Source organism: Equus asinus, chromosome 1, assembly GCF_041296235.1.
Source record: "Equus asinus isolate D_3611 breed Donkey chromosome 1, EquAss-T2T_v2, whole genome shotgun sequence".
In the NCBI taxonomy this organism is placed as follows: domain Eukaryota; kingdom Metazoa; phylum Chordata; class Mammalia; order Perissodactyla; family Equidae; genus Equus; species Equus asinus.
Genome location: NC_091790.1, coordinates 31852470 through 31869636, shown reverse-complemented (window position 1 = coordinate 31869636; position 17167 = coordinate 31852470). Strand labels below are relative to the sequence as shown.

Here is a 17167-nt window from a genome sequence, read left to right as displayed (position 1 = left end):
CCTAGTTCTTTCTCTGCCCCTGGATGAAATCCCTTGCAAGGCCCTTAATTTCTCCTGTCACTTAGAAAAAAAAAGACTCAGGGCACTTTCATTTCCTCCAAAATAGTGTCATTTCAGTGAATCAGAACTCTGAAGTTGATTGAAAGTGAACACTTTCCACTCCTTCATCCTACCCAGGTTAGGATTTCAATTTGTCTTTTGGGGGAATATAATTCAACCCCCGAGATGCCCCTTCCAGCCAGCTCCACACTGGCTGTGTCCCAGGGGACCTGCGTCTGGCCTCTCAGCCTGGCCTGGCCCAGCTTCCGGCTGCCAGCCTCCTCCCGGGTATCTCATCAGCCAGTGAAGATGACTCCTTTCCCAAGACATCCTTTGCTCTTTTGGCCTTCAATCTTTTATACCCATGAAGGTGGGCCTAACCGGGTCTAAGAACCCCCATTGGTCCTACATGGGGAGTCCAGCGCCTCCCTTTGGAGGATGGGGGTTCTTGTAGCCTGTTGTTTTTTTTCTGAACCTCTGGGGATTTAACTGAAATTGAAGCAGAGAGAGTCCCATTTCGAGATCCTGCCACAAGTATTTTTCAAAAGCTTGTTATTCTGTCACTTGGAGACCTGAAGGTCGTCGTTGCAATGATGGCTCCCGTCCTCTGAGGGCCAGACTGACAAGGAGGAGCATCTTCAGCAGCCTGGCCCTCACCCTCGGGATGGGGGGTGTATGTGGGCATGGGGATGCATTTCGGGCGTTTCACAGAAGGTGCTGAGGACTTCCGGGCAGGTTCTGTGCTGGGAATGTGGTCCCAGCCCCACATAGTGGGAGGCCACACGGGGAGCACCCACGTATTAGCCGAACCTCCTGTTGCCCTTTGCAGTTCTGCCCTTAGACTCAAGGTCAACACTGAGCCCTCACTCAGAGAGACACAAAGGGCAACTCTTTGGATGGCAAGGTGAAGCTTCCCCCTTGCCTTTGTCTTTACAAACGTTATGCAGAAAACTTGCCGTTTTATTCATTCAGTGAACAGGCATTTGCTCAGCTCCTGCTGGATATCAGTCGTGGAGATACAAGGGTTATGAAGACCCAGTTGTTGCCCTCATGGAGTTTGCATTCCACAACAGGTGCAAGTGTGGAAACAGGGGTGCCAACATGATGTGACACGGGTGCCCAGGGGGCTCCAAGGGCACAATGATGTGCCCTGAATCTGGGGACATGGGCCAGGGGCTGTGGGGGAAGAAAGGATGAAGACTGCCCTTGGGAGCTTGCAGGCTGCTGGATGAGATCGTATCAAATCACTGTGACACCAGGCAAGGCTGGACAGGAAAGCTGGGGCAGGTTGTGTGAGGCCTTGAAGCTGAGCTAGCAGGAGGGGTGAATTGAGCGTAATGGTGATGTGGGCCATGGACAGGAGGGGCCAAGGCTGGTGGCAGTGAGGCCAGCGGACGAGGCGGGGCTCTGTAGTGGTGACAGGGAGGGAACAGGTGCTGCAGGCATTGTTAAAAGCAAAAGGAACAGAATTTGATGTTTGATTACGCATGAAGGTGAGCAGAGGTGCATCCCAAGGTGCCTGAGGTGGGGCCCGTCACAGAGAGAGGGGGTCCACAGAGATGGAAATTAAAATAGCCTTGATGGCGTCTTCGGCTTTTTATTCACTCTTTCCCTCCTGTTTTGTTTTGTTCTCTCTTGTAGCCTCATTGACAGAAGAGGGTACATCCTGCCTGACACACCCCAGCCAGCTGCGCCCTCCAATGGGATGGCCGCGTACGGGGCCACGCAGTCTCAGAGCGACATGGTAGGGGCCGCCTGCAGCTGGGGCCGCAGCTCCCTGCAAGGCTTCTCTTCCGCTTCTGTGTTTGCTAACCCAGTAACAGCCAGTCACGTCTAGCAAGCTTCCAGACCGAGCGACTGCAGGGCTCAGATGAGGGGAGGGAAGTGTGAAAGTAAGACAAGGTCCAACCAAGGCTTATGGCCGCCGAGCGGTTGGCTTGTTGAGGGTTGTGTAAGGGGAGGTCCACGTGCAAAACGTCTTCCAGAAACAGCTGTGGCACCTCGTGATGGAAAACCCCTTAACAGAACCAGGGTGTTGCCTGGAGGACAAGATACAGCAACCAATGCAGGGCCGGCTGTTTGGATAGTCCCTTGTCCCATTCTGTTCCTTTGCCTCAATCTGTGCGGACCCTCCCCACCCCCACTTTAAGTGTGCAGTGGAGAATACTGCCAGTTCTCCCCACTTTCAGCCACATCTTAGATCAGCCATCTGCACCTTAGTGTGAATAATCAGACAAGGTGTTCATTCCTTCACAGCAAGACTCAGCGAGTGCCTCGCAGGTTGTGCGTCCACGGAGTTGTGGACAGCGTGCTTTGTTTCCAGGCTGCACATGGGAGACGTGGGGAATGGGGAGTCTTCCCATGGGCCCCTGAAATCACAGCCTGGCCCGGCCCTGACCCTCAGTGCCTTAAAATTCCTTCCGTGTCTCTAAGGCAATGGCCTTTCTCTATCTGGAACAAATTTCCCTAAAGAAGGTCTGTGTTTCTGAAGGGGACCCAGTCTGTGGCCCCGGGCACTGTTTGCTCCTGTGGACCTGAATCACCCACAACAGAGTTTGTGTGACAAACAGGTCCAAGACCTGCATTTGGGGGCAGAAGTGGGGAATGACAGCCCTCTGGACACCTGGTTTCTCTGTATAAAGAACCACAAGGTGAAAGCCAACAGTCTCAAGAGTCTCTGAGCACTCGGGCCAAGAGAAATGGCTCCATCCCAGGGCCCCTCCGGCCGGGTCACAGCCAGGGTGACAGCTGTGCCACCAGCGGCACCTGGCTGGGTGTGTCTGTTGGCCGTGGTGGTGTCTAGTTTGTGTTGTTTCGTTTTGCTTTGTTAATAATTCATCTTTAAAAGAAAGTATATATACGTACCCGTCCTCGCTGCTCTGCTCCATAAGTGATCATGCGACATCTTGTTTTGTCCATGCTCGCCCACACAAATGACGCTTAAGGGTCACCCCTCCTTATTTTTTGGAGGAGGAAAGTGAGGACAGAGAGAGTAAATAGACAGGCCCACGGGAAAGGAGATTACATTCATTGAGCCCCAACTGTGTTCAAGGCACTCAATAATCAGTATCCTGTTTAATCCTAAACCAACAGTGGGAAACAGGCATGCTTGCCTCTCGCTTTTTTTTTTTTTTTGGTGAGGATGACCCTGAGCTAATATCTGTCGCCAATCTCCCTCTTTTCGCTTGAGGAAGATTGTTGCTGAGCTAACAGCTGTGCCAACCTGCCTCTATTTTTTGTATGTGGGACCCCACCACAGCATGGCTTCATGAGCAGTGGTAGGTCCATGCCCGGGATCTGAACCCATGACCCCTGGGCTGCTGAAGCAGAATGCGCAAAGTTAACCACTATGCCACTGGACCAGCCCCAATCCTCTCTTCTTTTTTAAGCTAGGAGAGGTGGATCATCTACCCAAGGGCATACAGCCGCTAATTTGCGGATCCAAACCCAGTCTGATGACTCCCACACCCATGCTCACTTCACACACTGCATCCTTCAAGTGCACGGGCGTTAAGGACAAGTGTATCCACACTCAGAAGTCTTACTCACCTACTTGCAGATGCACAGCAAATGTCCCGTAAGGACAGAGCTAACCAGGACTCTGACCACAGCATCCACTGATCACCCCTCTGATGTGTGTGTGTGTTTGCACACACTGTGTGCATAACCTCACGTGCATTCAGCAGCTCTTCCCGAGTCCCTACTGTGTGTCAAGGGCTCAACCAGATGCTAGGGATGCAAGGTTGTAGGCTACAGTCCCTCTGCCCTCAAGGTCAGCAGTCGGGGACAGGACATAAACAGCTACGTGAAGGAGCCGTTGCTAACCTTCGCTAGGAGAGACCCCTGAGGGCAGTTGTCCTTGTCAGAACCAATGAGCTTCTGCAGGTTTTACCCCGTGACTCTCGTTGTACTGGTCTCACCGTGTTCTATGCTTTCTCTGGATTTAAAAAATAAACAAAGGCCATCTTGAAGGTGTGGACAGCTTTCAGCTACTTTAGTTCCAGATGAGATAGAGGCATTAGTCATTAATGCAACAAACATTTATTGAGCCCCTACTGCGTGCCTCGGTGACAGCCGGAGTGGGCAGGTTTAATGAAGGAAATGGGGAGGTCGTTTCACTCCCCATGGTTAATCAGATACCGAACTGCTGCTGTGCGCTCTGGCGTCCAGTCGGTCTGGACTGCACGCGACTCCAGTCAAGGGTGTGCCCCCGTGGGCACTGGGGTGGCAGAAATGCTTAGGGTGAAATTGCCTTTTCCTGTGGGAAGGCCACCTCCCCAGTAACCAGGGACCCTGAAGGTACTGGTCTATGATGCCATAAGGATTTTTTGCAAAGGACAGTTCCAAGGTCAAGAAGAAGCTAACACCTTATAGGTCAATTCAACGTATGGATTCTTTTTAAGGCGTCCGTTCATCTGTGGCTGGAGCTCTATGTCAGGGAAACATGAGGGTACTCGAAACTCTAAGGCTCCTTGCCCTCCTGTTCTCCTCTGTATCTGGGGATGAGACACGAGTCTGGGCAGCGAAGGAAAGAGCTGCATGTGACATCCACAGGCCACTGAGCACCGGTCAGATCAGAGACGCAGCAAGAGCTCTGGACCCCAAACTGGAGCCTCTTTTGGTCCTGACCAAGGGAGCCATGGCATCCTGAGTCATGATGGGGGATTCAGTGAGGACTGGTGACCCCGGGCGACCTTCCAAGGCTGACAGTGCACTCAGACTTCACACCCTGTCTGCCATGCTCACCTGAGTGGAGGTGGAAGGTATACCTCTGCCCACAGCACCGCCTCGCCATCAACACACACAAGGAGGGGAAGGCCTTCGTTCCTTCTTTTGTCCGTGCATGCACAGATCTTTTCTGAAGAGCTTCTAGGGCAAGGCTCTGAAAGCATTATGGGATGTAAAGAAATGACGAAGATGCAGGTTCACCCCCAGGAGCCTTACAGGACAGGAGCACTTCAGTCGTCACAACCCTAAAGACATCTATGTCTCCATAAGCTCAGTTACACAACATTTTGCATACAAGTTCAAGATCAGGGTCTCCCCCTGAAGCCCATGGACCCCAAGGTAAAGAAACCCTATATCAGTGAGTGCCGTGGTCCACCTTCTCCCCATCAAAGTCTAAAAATCTGGGAGAGTCTTGGAGACAGGTCCCTGGACCAGGATGTTCCAGCCAGTGATAAAGTGGACAGAGATGTCCTTCCACATGGGGAGCACTTTAAAGTCGGCCACCAGGTTTTAAAGAGGCTTTTCTTATTCTCCCCTTGAAGAGGAAAGCAGGGAATGGGGATTAACTGTGCAAAGAGCCAGACTGCCACGTGCTGGACCGTGACCTTGACAAGTCACTTAGCCACTCTCTGCCTCAGTGTTTTCATCCGTAGCATGGGAACATTGGTATCCTTACTTTGTAGGGTTTCTCTGGGGATTAAGTAAGTTAATGCACACAAAGCACTTAATACCTTGCATAGCACAAGGTAAGCACTGTATAAGTATTATTATCATTATTATTGTCATCTTCCTGATATCCACCAGTGCAAGGTCAGCCAGGTCTATTGTATCCACTCTGAGCAACTGGACAACAATGGATGCAACTGGAGTGAGGGAAAGCTTCCCATGCTGGATGAGAGCGCTCCAGCCCCGGCTCCACCAGTTATCTCCCTGACCATTAGCAAGTCACTCTGCCTCTGTGGTCCTCAATTTTCCTCATCTGCGAAATAGAAGCCAGGACCAATTTGTCTCTAAAGGCCGCCCAGCTCTAAGTTGTTTGAGTCTCTGATCTTTGTAGCTCAACAGATGGGTGAGAAGATCAGAGAACAATTCTCAGTCCGACACATGGGACAGAGCCAGCCCCCCTCCTCCTCCTAGAAGAGGGTAAACACTGCAACCCCTGGCTCCTCATTCTCTTCCCACCCTCCCTGACCCACAGACCCGAGACCCAGGAACCCAGCACTTGGTGCAGGATTGGGAGACATGCTGCCGCATGGTCTTCACACCAAAACTTCCCCTGAGAGTAGGATTGTGTGTTGCTTTTCTTATTTGTCTCATATTTCTTGTATTTCTAGAATAAATCCCACTTGGTTATGGTGTGTCATCCTTTTAATGTGTTGTTGACTTCGGTTTACTAGTATTTTGTTGAGGATTTTTCCATCCCTATTCATAAAAGGTATTGGTCTGTAGTTCTCTTCTCTCGCGATGTCTTTGGAGTTGGTATCAGGGCAGTACTGGCCTCGTAAAATGCATTGAGAAGTGTCTCTACCTCTTCTGTTTTTTGGAGGAGTTTGTGAAGAATTGGGGTTAATTCTTCTTTGAAGGTTTGGTAGAACTCACCAATGAGTCATCTGGTCCTGAGCTTTTCTTCGTGGGTAGTTTTTTGACTTCTACTTCACTCATTATTTATTACAGGTCTTTTCAGACTTTGTATTTCTTCTTGAGCCAGTTTTAGTAGTATGTGTCTTCCTCGGGGTTTATCTGTTTCACTAAGTTATCTAATTTTCTGCCATTGTCTCTTCTGTCTTACTCAATATTGTTTTATCATGGAAATAGATGAAAAGAGGAAAACTTAATGACTGAGAAAGTAAACACAAATAGAAAAAGTGAAGGGAGGGACTGGCCCAATGGTGTAGTGGTCAAGTTTGCACACTCCACTTCAGCGGCCCAGGGTTCGCAGGTTCAGATCCCAGGTGTGGACCTATGCACCGCTTATCAAGCCATCCTGTGGTGGCATACCATATACAGAATAGAGGAAAACTACCACAGATGTTAGCTCAGGGCCAATCTTCCTCAAGCAAAAAGAGGAAGATTAGCAACAGATGTTAGCTCAGGACCAATCTTCATCACAAAAAAAAAAAAAAGTGAAGGGAAAGGGAAGAAACAGCCAAGGACCTTTGTGGGAGGGAAGAAACACATGCAGTGGGCCCTGATGGGGGGAAATTGGTGTTTTGTATTTTTCCAACGTGCTATGAAATGCATGTATCTCTCCCAGATGGGAGAGCTGGGAGCCTCTGGCAAAGTGACTCCAGCGTGGGTTGCAGGTCCTGTACTGTTTCCTCTGCTTTCTCCCACTCTGAGTAAAGTTAGGGCCAAGAGAAAAATACGTATCAAGCAGTTTCCAGGAACTGTCGAAATGTGGAAAAAATGGGCTAAAATATTTCAAAACTGACAATGAAACGCATTCTTTGTAATATTCCTTTCCTTTGGCTGCTTAGGCTGCCTATAATAGACATCCCAACCAAGACATCATGAGAGGAGCCAGCACATCATGACTAGCAGTGCCTGGCCTAAAGTAACCCCAGACACCTTGGGTTTTCTAGTCTCTGCTGTAGCAACAGACACCCAAGGCACCCACCCTCTGCTCCTTTGAAAGGAGCATCACTAAGCATCATTACTAAGAGCAATTAGTCTGCAATTTACCAAGCAATCCATCATTTTCCTTTTTACTTATTTATTTCATTTTTTGGATATTGTTAGAGCTCACAATCAGTTAAAAAAGTTCTTGTGTTCCAATCCTCGATTAGACAGATATAAAAACGAAAGCACAAATCCTTTAATGATGAATTTGTCAGAGTTGCAAGGTGAATTTCGGGCAGTTCTAAAAATGGAACAAACTTTATTTAATATAGAATTATACTGTGGTCCAGTGCGTCTCTGCTGGGGTTCACCACTCTTTGCAGTTGGCAGGGTCTTGCTAATATTGATACTATTAATGCAAGGATCATCTCATTTAATCCCCACAACAAGCTGCAAGTTATCCCCATTTTACAAAGGATGAAACTGAGGCTTTAAAATATTGAGTGACTTGCTCAAAATCACACAGCAATCACACAGATTCATGTCCTGGGTGCTTTCTACTGCATGCCAGATTTCCATTTAAAAAACCCTCAAGTTGGTGTCAGATGAACCTCTTCAGATCTGGTCCTTGCATCTGGGAGCTGAGTCTACTACAGTCCTGTGGCCTCAGCCTTGGATGTGCATTAGAATCACGATACTGATATCCTGAGCCCAGTTAAGTCCAAATCGCCAGGTTGGGGCCCCAAGAATTGGTCCTGGTGGTGATTTTAATCATCAGCCAGCTTTGAAAACCATCACAATAGCCTTCAAATTCTTGCACAGTCCAAAAGTTTGGGTTACAAGGAGTGATTTTTGAGCCATATTTTGCTTTTGCACAAAGAAAGTTTCCTTTATCTTGAAAAATCTTAGGTCAATTTGGCTCAACTAAGACATAGTCCATTCAGAGAAACAGGTATATGGAGGATTTCAACAGAATGTGCTAGGATATGCAACGTGGGGGTGGGGGTTGTAGGAACTCCCAAAAGGAGTATCCAGGTTTCAGGCAAAGCTTCCTGGAGGAGATGACACCTGAGCTAAATGTTAAAAGATAAGTTTCGATGAATTAGACACCCAAAGGTGGGAGGGATGTTCCAAGCAGAGCAAATACAGAAGCACAGGCATACATTGGGTGAAAGTGCTTGTGAGTGCAGGAACAGAGAAGACTGCATTACCAAGGCATGGATTGCAAAGCGGGAATTGGAGGGTGCTGAGGTGGGAGAGGAAGGGCATGAAAGGCCTTGGGTGCCTATAACCAGCATGGATTTTGTTCTGTAAGAGACAGACAGCCATTTCAGAGGCTCAGTTCAATGAGTAATACTATCAGATTTTCATTTGGGGTGAATGAGGCTGGCAGTAGTGGAGGAATCCCGGGAAACTGTGTGGGGCACAGAGGGAGGCATGCATGGAGGCAAGGAGAACAGAAGAAGGCCCTCGCAGTAGGCCTGATGACAGAGGGGCAGGACAGCAGAATTGGGTTCAGAAAAGAGGCAACCACAGTCCAGGACTTGGAGACGGAGCCGCTGTAGAGGTCTGGGAGAGGGGAGCCAAGGATTCCTCCCACCCTTCAGCTTGGTGATGAGGTGATCATGCAACTCACCAATGGGAAATACGAGAGAAGGTGCTAGTTGGGGGATGCTGATTCAGACACGTGGAATTTGGGTGCCATGGATCCCGGGAGGTGCCCTGCAGGTAGCTGGATGGAAAACTCAGAGAAACTTTGCTTCCCCAAGCTTATGAAGGAATGACGTGGTTTGTAGAAATTCACTTTGAAGTAGTAGAAATGTGAATCGATTTCATTAGTTATCCTAGAAGTAACAGTCAATCTGGCATTTAAAAAAAACTAGAAGGCTTGCTCATGTTTGTCATCTCAGAAATTAATCCGATTTCATCTCACATGCTGGAAGATTATTTTTTGAAATCAGTATTTATTATCTTTTCCTGACTTTCTCTTCACCTGCCTTGTCAACTCTGCCCCAACCAAGCCAAATCAAGTTTCTTGGTCTAATTGGATGTTAGTGAAGATAACAGAACAGGGTCATTCTGACAGACAATGGAAGGAAAGGCTTTGCAAATGGACAGATTTAAGTACTCGGCACAGCGGGGAAAGGTAGAGAGAGTAGGATGTGGATCAGAGACCCTGGGCTTGTAGCTTGGACCCTGGGGGCTCATGATCATGGGCAAGTCCCTTACTCCCAAGAGCCTTAAATTCCTAAACTAGGAAATAAGGACGGGGATAATGATGTTCACCTCCCTGGATCGTGGTTGGAATTGACTGAGATCCTGTCTCTTTTGCCCTCCCATCACCAGTTTATAACATAGGGCCTGGTACACAGTAGGTGCTTGTTAAGTGTTCAGTTGAATGTATGTGAAAATTCCCCTCACAGGGTCTTGTTTTGGGGAGGTTCTGAACAAATATTAGTTTGTTCCTGTCTTCCTTTCCTCATTCCTTCCTTCCTTCCTCCAATTTTGTCATGCCCACAAAGGGCTCCACCCTGAATGTGGAACTAGGAACCAGAGGGAAGGAGTTCTCTTTGGTGTAGTGATGTGGCACCATGGCTTCATGAAGTGATGGCCTAGGTAGGATCAATTTCATCCATGGGCCAAGAGACCATAGGTCATGGTCATTTTACCCGTTAGACACTATCAGCAAAGTGCCTACGTGCTTTTTCAGGGACTATGAAAATTTTTAACACCTAAAAAAAAGAAAAAGCTCTAAAACATGAAAAGAACATTGCAAGATCAAAATTAACAAATGTTTAATGTCTATGATGCAAATGAATATGTCAACTTCATTAATTGGTAAATTTAGTATTCGTGAAAATTTCATTACATTTTAGAAATGATTTGTAACTTGGGTTTTTCTCACTTCGTAAGAATCCCCAAACACACAGATGATTACATAAAAATGATAAAGAAGTAAGTGAGCTGCTCATAGACAGATGAATTTTAAAGTTAACTGACGTGGAGCCCCAGGCACTTTCTATCTCGCTGTGCTGCCTTTGTTATAAGAAACCCAGGTTTCCACCCGGCTTAAAGCTGGGAGAAATCTTTTTGGTCCCAAGGCTCCTATCCACTGCTGGGAGTGCCCCTGAATACATTAGAACATCTTCGGGAGAGGCTGGATCTGAAAGCTCTCGTGGGGAAGATGATGAGATGTGTTCTGTGTGGCCCCAAGGTCAGAACCAGGACAAGAAGGTAGGCCCAAGAGGCGGATCCTGGTCGATACTAGAGGGAAATGCCCAACACCCGGAGCTCCTGGCGGGCAGGACCCCCACCTTGGAAATGTTCAGGCTGTGGGAGTAGAGACCCCCCCAGTGATTTGGACAGAGGAGTTCAGCATTGGTGGGAGGGCTGAACGCTGATCTTTAGGGTCCTTTCCAATGCAGATCCTACCCAGCAGACTCCTCCATCACCCCAGACCTCCAGCCTGTTCAATCTCGCCAACGGGCCAATATCACCATGCCAAATGATGTTCCACTCTCCTGTGCATTTATAAGCCACTCAAGCACCTAGAGAATGTGCCTTTTTATTATTTCAGTTGCTCTTTCTGGGCTTCTGTGGTGGAAGTACCATATTAACAGGAGTACAGAGAGAGGGGACAGTGACGTGCAGGCAGGGCTGCACTAAGCAGAAAGTGAAGCTTGATGTGTCTCCACCCCTCTCTCTTCCTTCCAGTTCACTTACACTCATACTGGCATGGTGTTTGCCATATCCTATACCAGACCAGCATGTGGCCTATCACGTGCTTTTCCAAGGCTTTTATATAGATAACTCATGCTGACACTATAAGGCTACTACTAATAGTATCCCCATTTTACAGGCTAATAAAACTGAAGCACAGAGAGCCTCAGTGACTTTGCCTAACTCAGACCTCACAGTTTGACCCCATAGTCCATACTCTTAACCCTACACTGTGTTACATTACATTACACTATAGCTGCATATACTGATGGCGTATAAGACGGTTTCCTCCCACATAATTTCAGTCTCCACAACCCATTATCCTCGCCCTCTCTCCCCTATCAAAATCTACTCTTAGGAAAAGATCTGTTAATAATCCTTTATACCGCAAAGGAAATTTAAGCCAAATTTCAGGCATTTAAAAATTTCAATTGTGAATGAAACATTTTACCCTCAATTAAAAGCATTTCAGGCTTTAATAATAATAATAGTAATAAGAACTGATGCTTTAATGCTGTTTGTTTGGCACTATATCCCCATCGTCTAGAGTAGGTCCTATGGTAGTTGGTTTTGGTAAATGTTGGTTAAATGCAAAAGGGAAAGAAAGAGAGAGAGATTGACTATGTCCTGGGTACAGGACTAAATAAATTCTTTGCATGCATTATGATCTGCTGTAATCCTCAGAAAGCCATCTGATGCGAACATTCTAATATCCCTTTGAGGAGACTGAGCCTCAGGGATGTTAAGTTTGTGACGTCGCTAACCAGTGACAGCTGAGATTTCATCCTCTGCAGCCTGACTCTAAGAAAAGTGCTCTTCTGAACCATACACCAAAAGTCTCCCAGGTGGGAAGTGGGAGTGGCATGAAGGCTGTCCTCAGGGCTGAGGAAATCCCACCACCCAGGCCTCCCCTGCAGAAGGAAGATTAATTTGCCATGGTCAGTCATAAAACCAGGCTGTGGAACTGACTGTGTAACCGCTCCATAATCTAACCTGCAAGTTGACCTGGCAAATGCCTATGAAGCATCTTTAGTTTCTGCTCTGTTACAAACAACAGTGTTAACCAATAACAAATTACGTTAATTCTTTTTCTCTCCCCTTGCTCCCCTAAGTCCAAACCATTTTGCAGCACTTTTGATTAATCCGATCTATGGGCAAAAGGTTTGTCCAGGTGGAAACATATCGGTACCCAAGTAAGTTATTGACCTGGTCCAGGGGTGATCTCCGCTATTAACCTGCTCGGAGTTCATTCCGTTTCTTGGGTCTGAAAGGTATCATGTTTCATCCGATTAGGACATTTTGGCCATTATGTCTTCAATTCTTTTTTTCCTGCCTCATCTATTCTCTCTCCTCCTAGGACTCCAATTACTAACATGTTAGACCCTTTGATATTGCCCCAAAAGAGAGGTCCCTGAGGCTCTGCGCATTTTTCTTCAAATTTTGTCTCTCAGTGCTTCAAACTGGATGATTTCTTTTGATCTGTCTTCATGTTCGCTGATTCTTTCTTCTGACGTCTCCAATCTACTGTTAAGCTCATCCAGAGAATTTTTCATTTTTATTGTTATATTATAATAATTTATTATTATTAGCTCTAGAATTTTCATTTGGTTCTTTTTGTTTCTTTGCGAAGTTGTATTTCTCTCCTGAGATTCTCTATCCATTTACTCATTGAGACCATTTTTTTCTATAATTATTTGAACACAATTATTATATTGTTTAAAGTCTTTATCTACTAAGTATCTCTGGGGTGTCTTGGGTTTGGTGTCTGCCAGTTCCTTTTTTCTCTTACTCTGGAGCACGTTTTCCTATTTCTTTGTATGACTATTGATATTTTGTTGAATACTGGACATTTTGGATAATGCATCTTACTGTGGATTTTGTTATCTTCTTCTGAAGGTGTTGATTCTTGTCTTAGCAGGCATTTCAATTCTTGGCTAACCATCTTGAGCTTGTGTAGGCTTGCATTATATTTTGTTAGTACAGATCTATGGGAAGTCCACGATTCTTTCTCAGGTCCTTCTAATTTAAGAGGACTCAACTTCCAAATTCTGTCTCCCCTGAAGATCTTGTCAGGATTTGATTTGGGCTTTGTTAGGGCTGGCCAAGGGTCTCACTTTAGGGCATGATTCTTACTCCTCCGGCACAGCCTGCCTAATGCCTAGTTGGATGCCAGGGATACTAAACGATGTTGGAGATGTTAACGAGATCAGTGTTCCCCAGCACTGCTTTTCTCAACCTTTAGTATCTCTATTCCTCTCTCAGCCCCATTGCATCTGCTATCTTGTTAGCTTAGGGAGAGACCCTCATCCTACACATACACGGCCTAGCCCTTGGCTGCAGACTTGTGGAGGACCCCCACTAGGACTTCTGGTCTCCCCTCTCTGCGTAGCATCCTCTTCTCCAATGTCCTGCCCTACAGATCCAGCTGCTTCAGCTTCTTTACACTCTGATCTCTGCTTTCTTCACTCAGCAGAACTGCTGTGCTCTGCTCAGACTCCAGCCCACACTGTGGCTGGAAAATTTTCCCCAAGAAAAGAGCTAGTTGGCTCTGGGGCTTATCTGTGTTTCCCTTCTCTCACAGATTGCAACCTTGCACTGTCTGTTGTGCACTATTGGAAATGATTTGCCACACACATTTTGGCCAGTTTTATATACTCTCTTGTATACAGAGGGAGTAGTAGTCCAGTATCAGTTATCAATCATTCCTGGGGATAGAAGCCTTGTCTCTATGATTAGATACATTCCAGCCAACATTGCCATATGCCCAGACACTATTTTTGTTACCTACTCTACCAACAATAAATACTGAGTTAGCCATAGGACATGCTTACTCTCACTTAAAAGTATTTCCACCTTCATGGAGACATTTAGATTTAGCACCAGACTTGGCATGTTCACTTGCAGAGGAAAGAAAGGCTGGAGGGAAAGAGGTCCTAGATATCTTTGGTCAAATTTTTGCCTATTATTTTATTTTAGGACCAAAATTGGATCAGAAAGGTATTTCCTGAATGATACGAAAGGTGCTCCTAGGGAAATATGTGCTATTTTACAGATTAGAGGTAGAGGTTTTATAAGTTTTAGATAAATACCTTGATATTGCAGGACAGAAAAACTAGGTAAATATTTATAGATGGCCAGTATCAAAGTATCCACTGATGGGGCCAGCCCGGTGCCATAGTGGTTAAATTCATGTGCTCCACTTCAGGGGTCCAGAGTTCCCAGGTTCAGGTCCCGGGCACAGACCTATGCACTGCTCATCAAGCCATGCTGTGGTGGCATCCCGCACACAAAAAATAGAGGAAGTCTGACACAAATGTTAGTTCAGGGACAATCTTCCTCAAGTAAAAAGAGGAAGATTGACAACAGATGTTAGCTCAGTGCCAATCTTCCTCACCAAAAAAAATATATACATATAAAAATATATCCACTGAGGTCTTATTTATTATTTCAAAAATGGGAAAATTCACGTTAACTTAGCATCTCACATAATTTGGGGATGGTGGTGGTTATTTAGTACCCAATGATCTTCACTCTACTACAAATTCCCAAGGAAGAAAATGTTATAGAAGCAATCAAGTGCCATCTAAAATGATAAAATGAGGCATGTAAACCCCAGATACAGCCGTGGTTGTCTGAACACCTAGGAAATTCTGAGGAGCCACACTGGAATTATGTGCAAATAACCCCAGTGCCGTCTGAGGATCATATTTTCATTATTCCTATTTTCTTCATTACTGGCTTTTATTATTACCTAATATTGAAGGTCTTTCCATGACAATATGTGTATGCACAGTCATGACATCCAGTTATGGTCCTGTTTTTAGTGTGCATATCTCATTTGATTTTCCAATAATTTAAGTTCTGCATAGCATCAGAGTCATAGTTTATGTTTATATCTGGCATTATAGCTACAAAGATCCTTTGGGCTCATGTCACGAAGACAAAGATAATAGCGTAGCACATAGTCGTTGGAAGTTTTTTTCTTTAGAAAATCATTTACCCTACTGACTTAACCTAATTTTTAATCTCTCCTAATCTATTATCAAAATAAGGCTAAACCTAGCTGTTGTATGATTTATTAAACTAGTACTGTAGAAGAACTCTGTATGCATAATCTGAAAAATCACAAAGTAGAAAAAAAACTTAAGCGAACTTAATTGATAATGTTAAATAAAAGAATAAAAAGGAAGCTCTCCTCCTAACCTACATTTTAGGTGGACTTTACAAGTTTGTAGGGTTTTTACAACTGTAAATGAATATTCATAAGACCCCAGAACATGGCTTCACAGCTGAGCAGAAATAAACAATGCCCCCTGCTAATACTTTTGACAGAATTGGAGCAAAAGAAATAAATAATCTTATTCAGTCTTCATTTGTATACAGACCATCTAGAAAATTCCTAGCTTTGCTTTCAGCACCATTTAAATCTGCACACTAGGTTTATTTCAGACAAGCAGTCAGCTAGGGGAGAATAAAATGGATTCCAACATAAGCAGTTTTATTTGAAAATCTGCAGAAACAGGAAGTAAATTATCTCTATGGTGTTTTTAAATTGTAACACTAAGTGATAATGTGTGTGACACCCAAGCATCTGAAGCCATAAACTTCTTTGCGACTTAAATGCCAGCGCTTCATCTGGGCAGTGAATCAGCCAGCCGTCACAATGACTTATTGGAGCTCCAGCAAATGCTCCCACACTCCAGACAGTATTAGTTCGATGCTGCCAACAGAAGGATCTTTTCATAGACACTCATACAAACGATCAGGTTTCTATTCTATCAGTATTCAGCATTTGGATGATTTTTGACCTTAAAAATGACAATTTCATATGGTCCAACCTAATATTTGATAAATGTGAACCTTAAAATGGTTGTTTTGGAATGAAAACAGGAGTTTCTCAATTTCCTGTTCATAGTAGATGGATTGTCACTGTCCAAGATCTGTGCGCTTGGTTGTTTTTCCTTAAGATTATATAACTGATTAAATAAATTAAAATGTACCTAAAAGGCTTCTTTGTGTTAGGGCTGGAATATAAGCCTTGCTACCAAGTTGTGAGAGGAAAAAGTGAGCAGGGATGTCTCCCTCTACTGGTTGAAGATGGAGGGCCTCGAATGAAAAGCCAGGGAGGCGGGATGCTGGCCTAAAACACGTGAAGCCGAGAGAAACGAGAGAGGTAGGAGGGAAGAGGAGAAAGGGAGAAGAAGAAGAAGAAAAGAGGGGAAAAAAGAGAAGGGGGAGGGCATCCAACGAAAGGAAACGATGGAGAGGAAAGAGGAGAAGAGAACTGACAGGGCCAGAGAGAAAGAAAATTGAGTAGAAAAATCAACAAGAAATGGGCAAATAAGAATTGGAGGCAAAGGTAAAGAGGAAGAGGTGTAAGAACACTGTTTCATGGGTCATCTCCACAGTAACCCTGAAAATATTGGCCGTTCTCTCCCTTGACGTTCTCTAATGGGAATTGCAGCTGCGAAGGTCCATCAACCCATCCTCCTTGGACTTTTGGCAGTGTGCAAAATGAAGACAAGCTCTGACATTCCAAAAAAATCAGATAGCCCCTAGTCATTGAGCTTTTGCCTAGAAGATGTTCAAAACATGCTAAGTTAATATAATGAGAATTATAAATTCCACTGGGTAGAGACATTGCAGTATCCTTGGTTAGAATCTAATAAAACCCATAGTCTCCTGTTCCAGTGTCCTTTTATGAGCCACTAAGAAATTTATATGGTTAATACCTGGTCGCTGGGTACCCCAAAATGGGACTGGTCTTCTAAACAGAAATCAGTTTAAATGTAATGAATTATTTTCAAAGTTATGGGATACACGCAGGATTTAGACACTTAGGTTTGTGGTGCCAGTAATTGTGTTCAAAGATGTCACTGGCACAAGTTAAGCTGGGGAAAGGGACATGGGACAGAGAGTAGGTTAATTATTAATATGAAAGCAGACCCTATCGCAAGGGAAATATCCATAACTATACTCAGAGAAACAGTCATCTTTTAAAATGTTTAAACAAATCTATGCGGAAGAGGTGCTTAAAGTAGGATAACACAAGCCAGGGTTCAAAATAGTCATTCTTAGAAGATTTCTGAGTGACTTACATTTGGATTTTTTTTTAACAAAA

General features: G+C 45.2%; 1 protein-coding gene across 4 annotated transcripts in view; it reads left to right on the top strand.

Moving 5' to 3' along the window:
* The window catches only part of ZDHHC14 (zinc finger DHHC-type palmitoyltransferase 14), a 275559-nt gene that overhangs the window by 250058 nt on the left and 8334 nt on the right, over window positions 1–17167 (top strand). For all 4 annotated transcript variants that reach the window (XM_014846956.3, XM_014846958.3, XM_070484686.1 and 1 more), the window contains one exon: window positions 1681–1783. In XM_014846956.3, the coding sequence (XP_014702442.2) occupies window positions 1681–1783 (103 nt within the window). The remainder of the gene's footprint in view (window positions 1–1680; window positions 1784–17167) is intronic.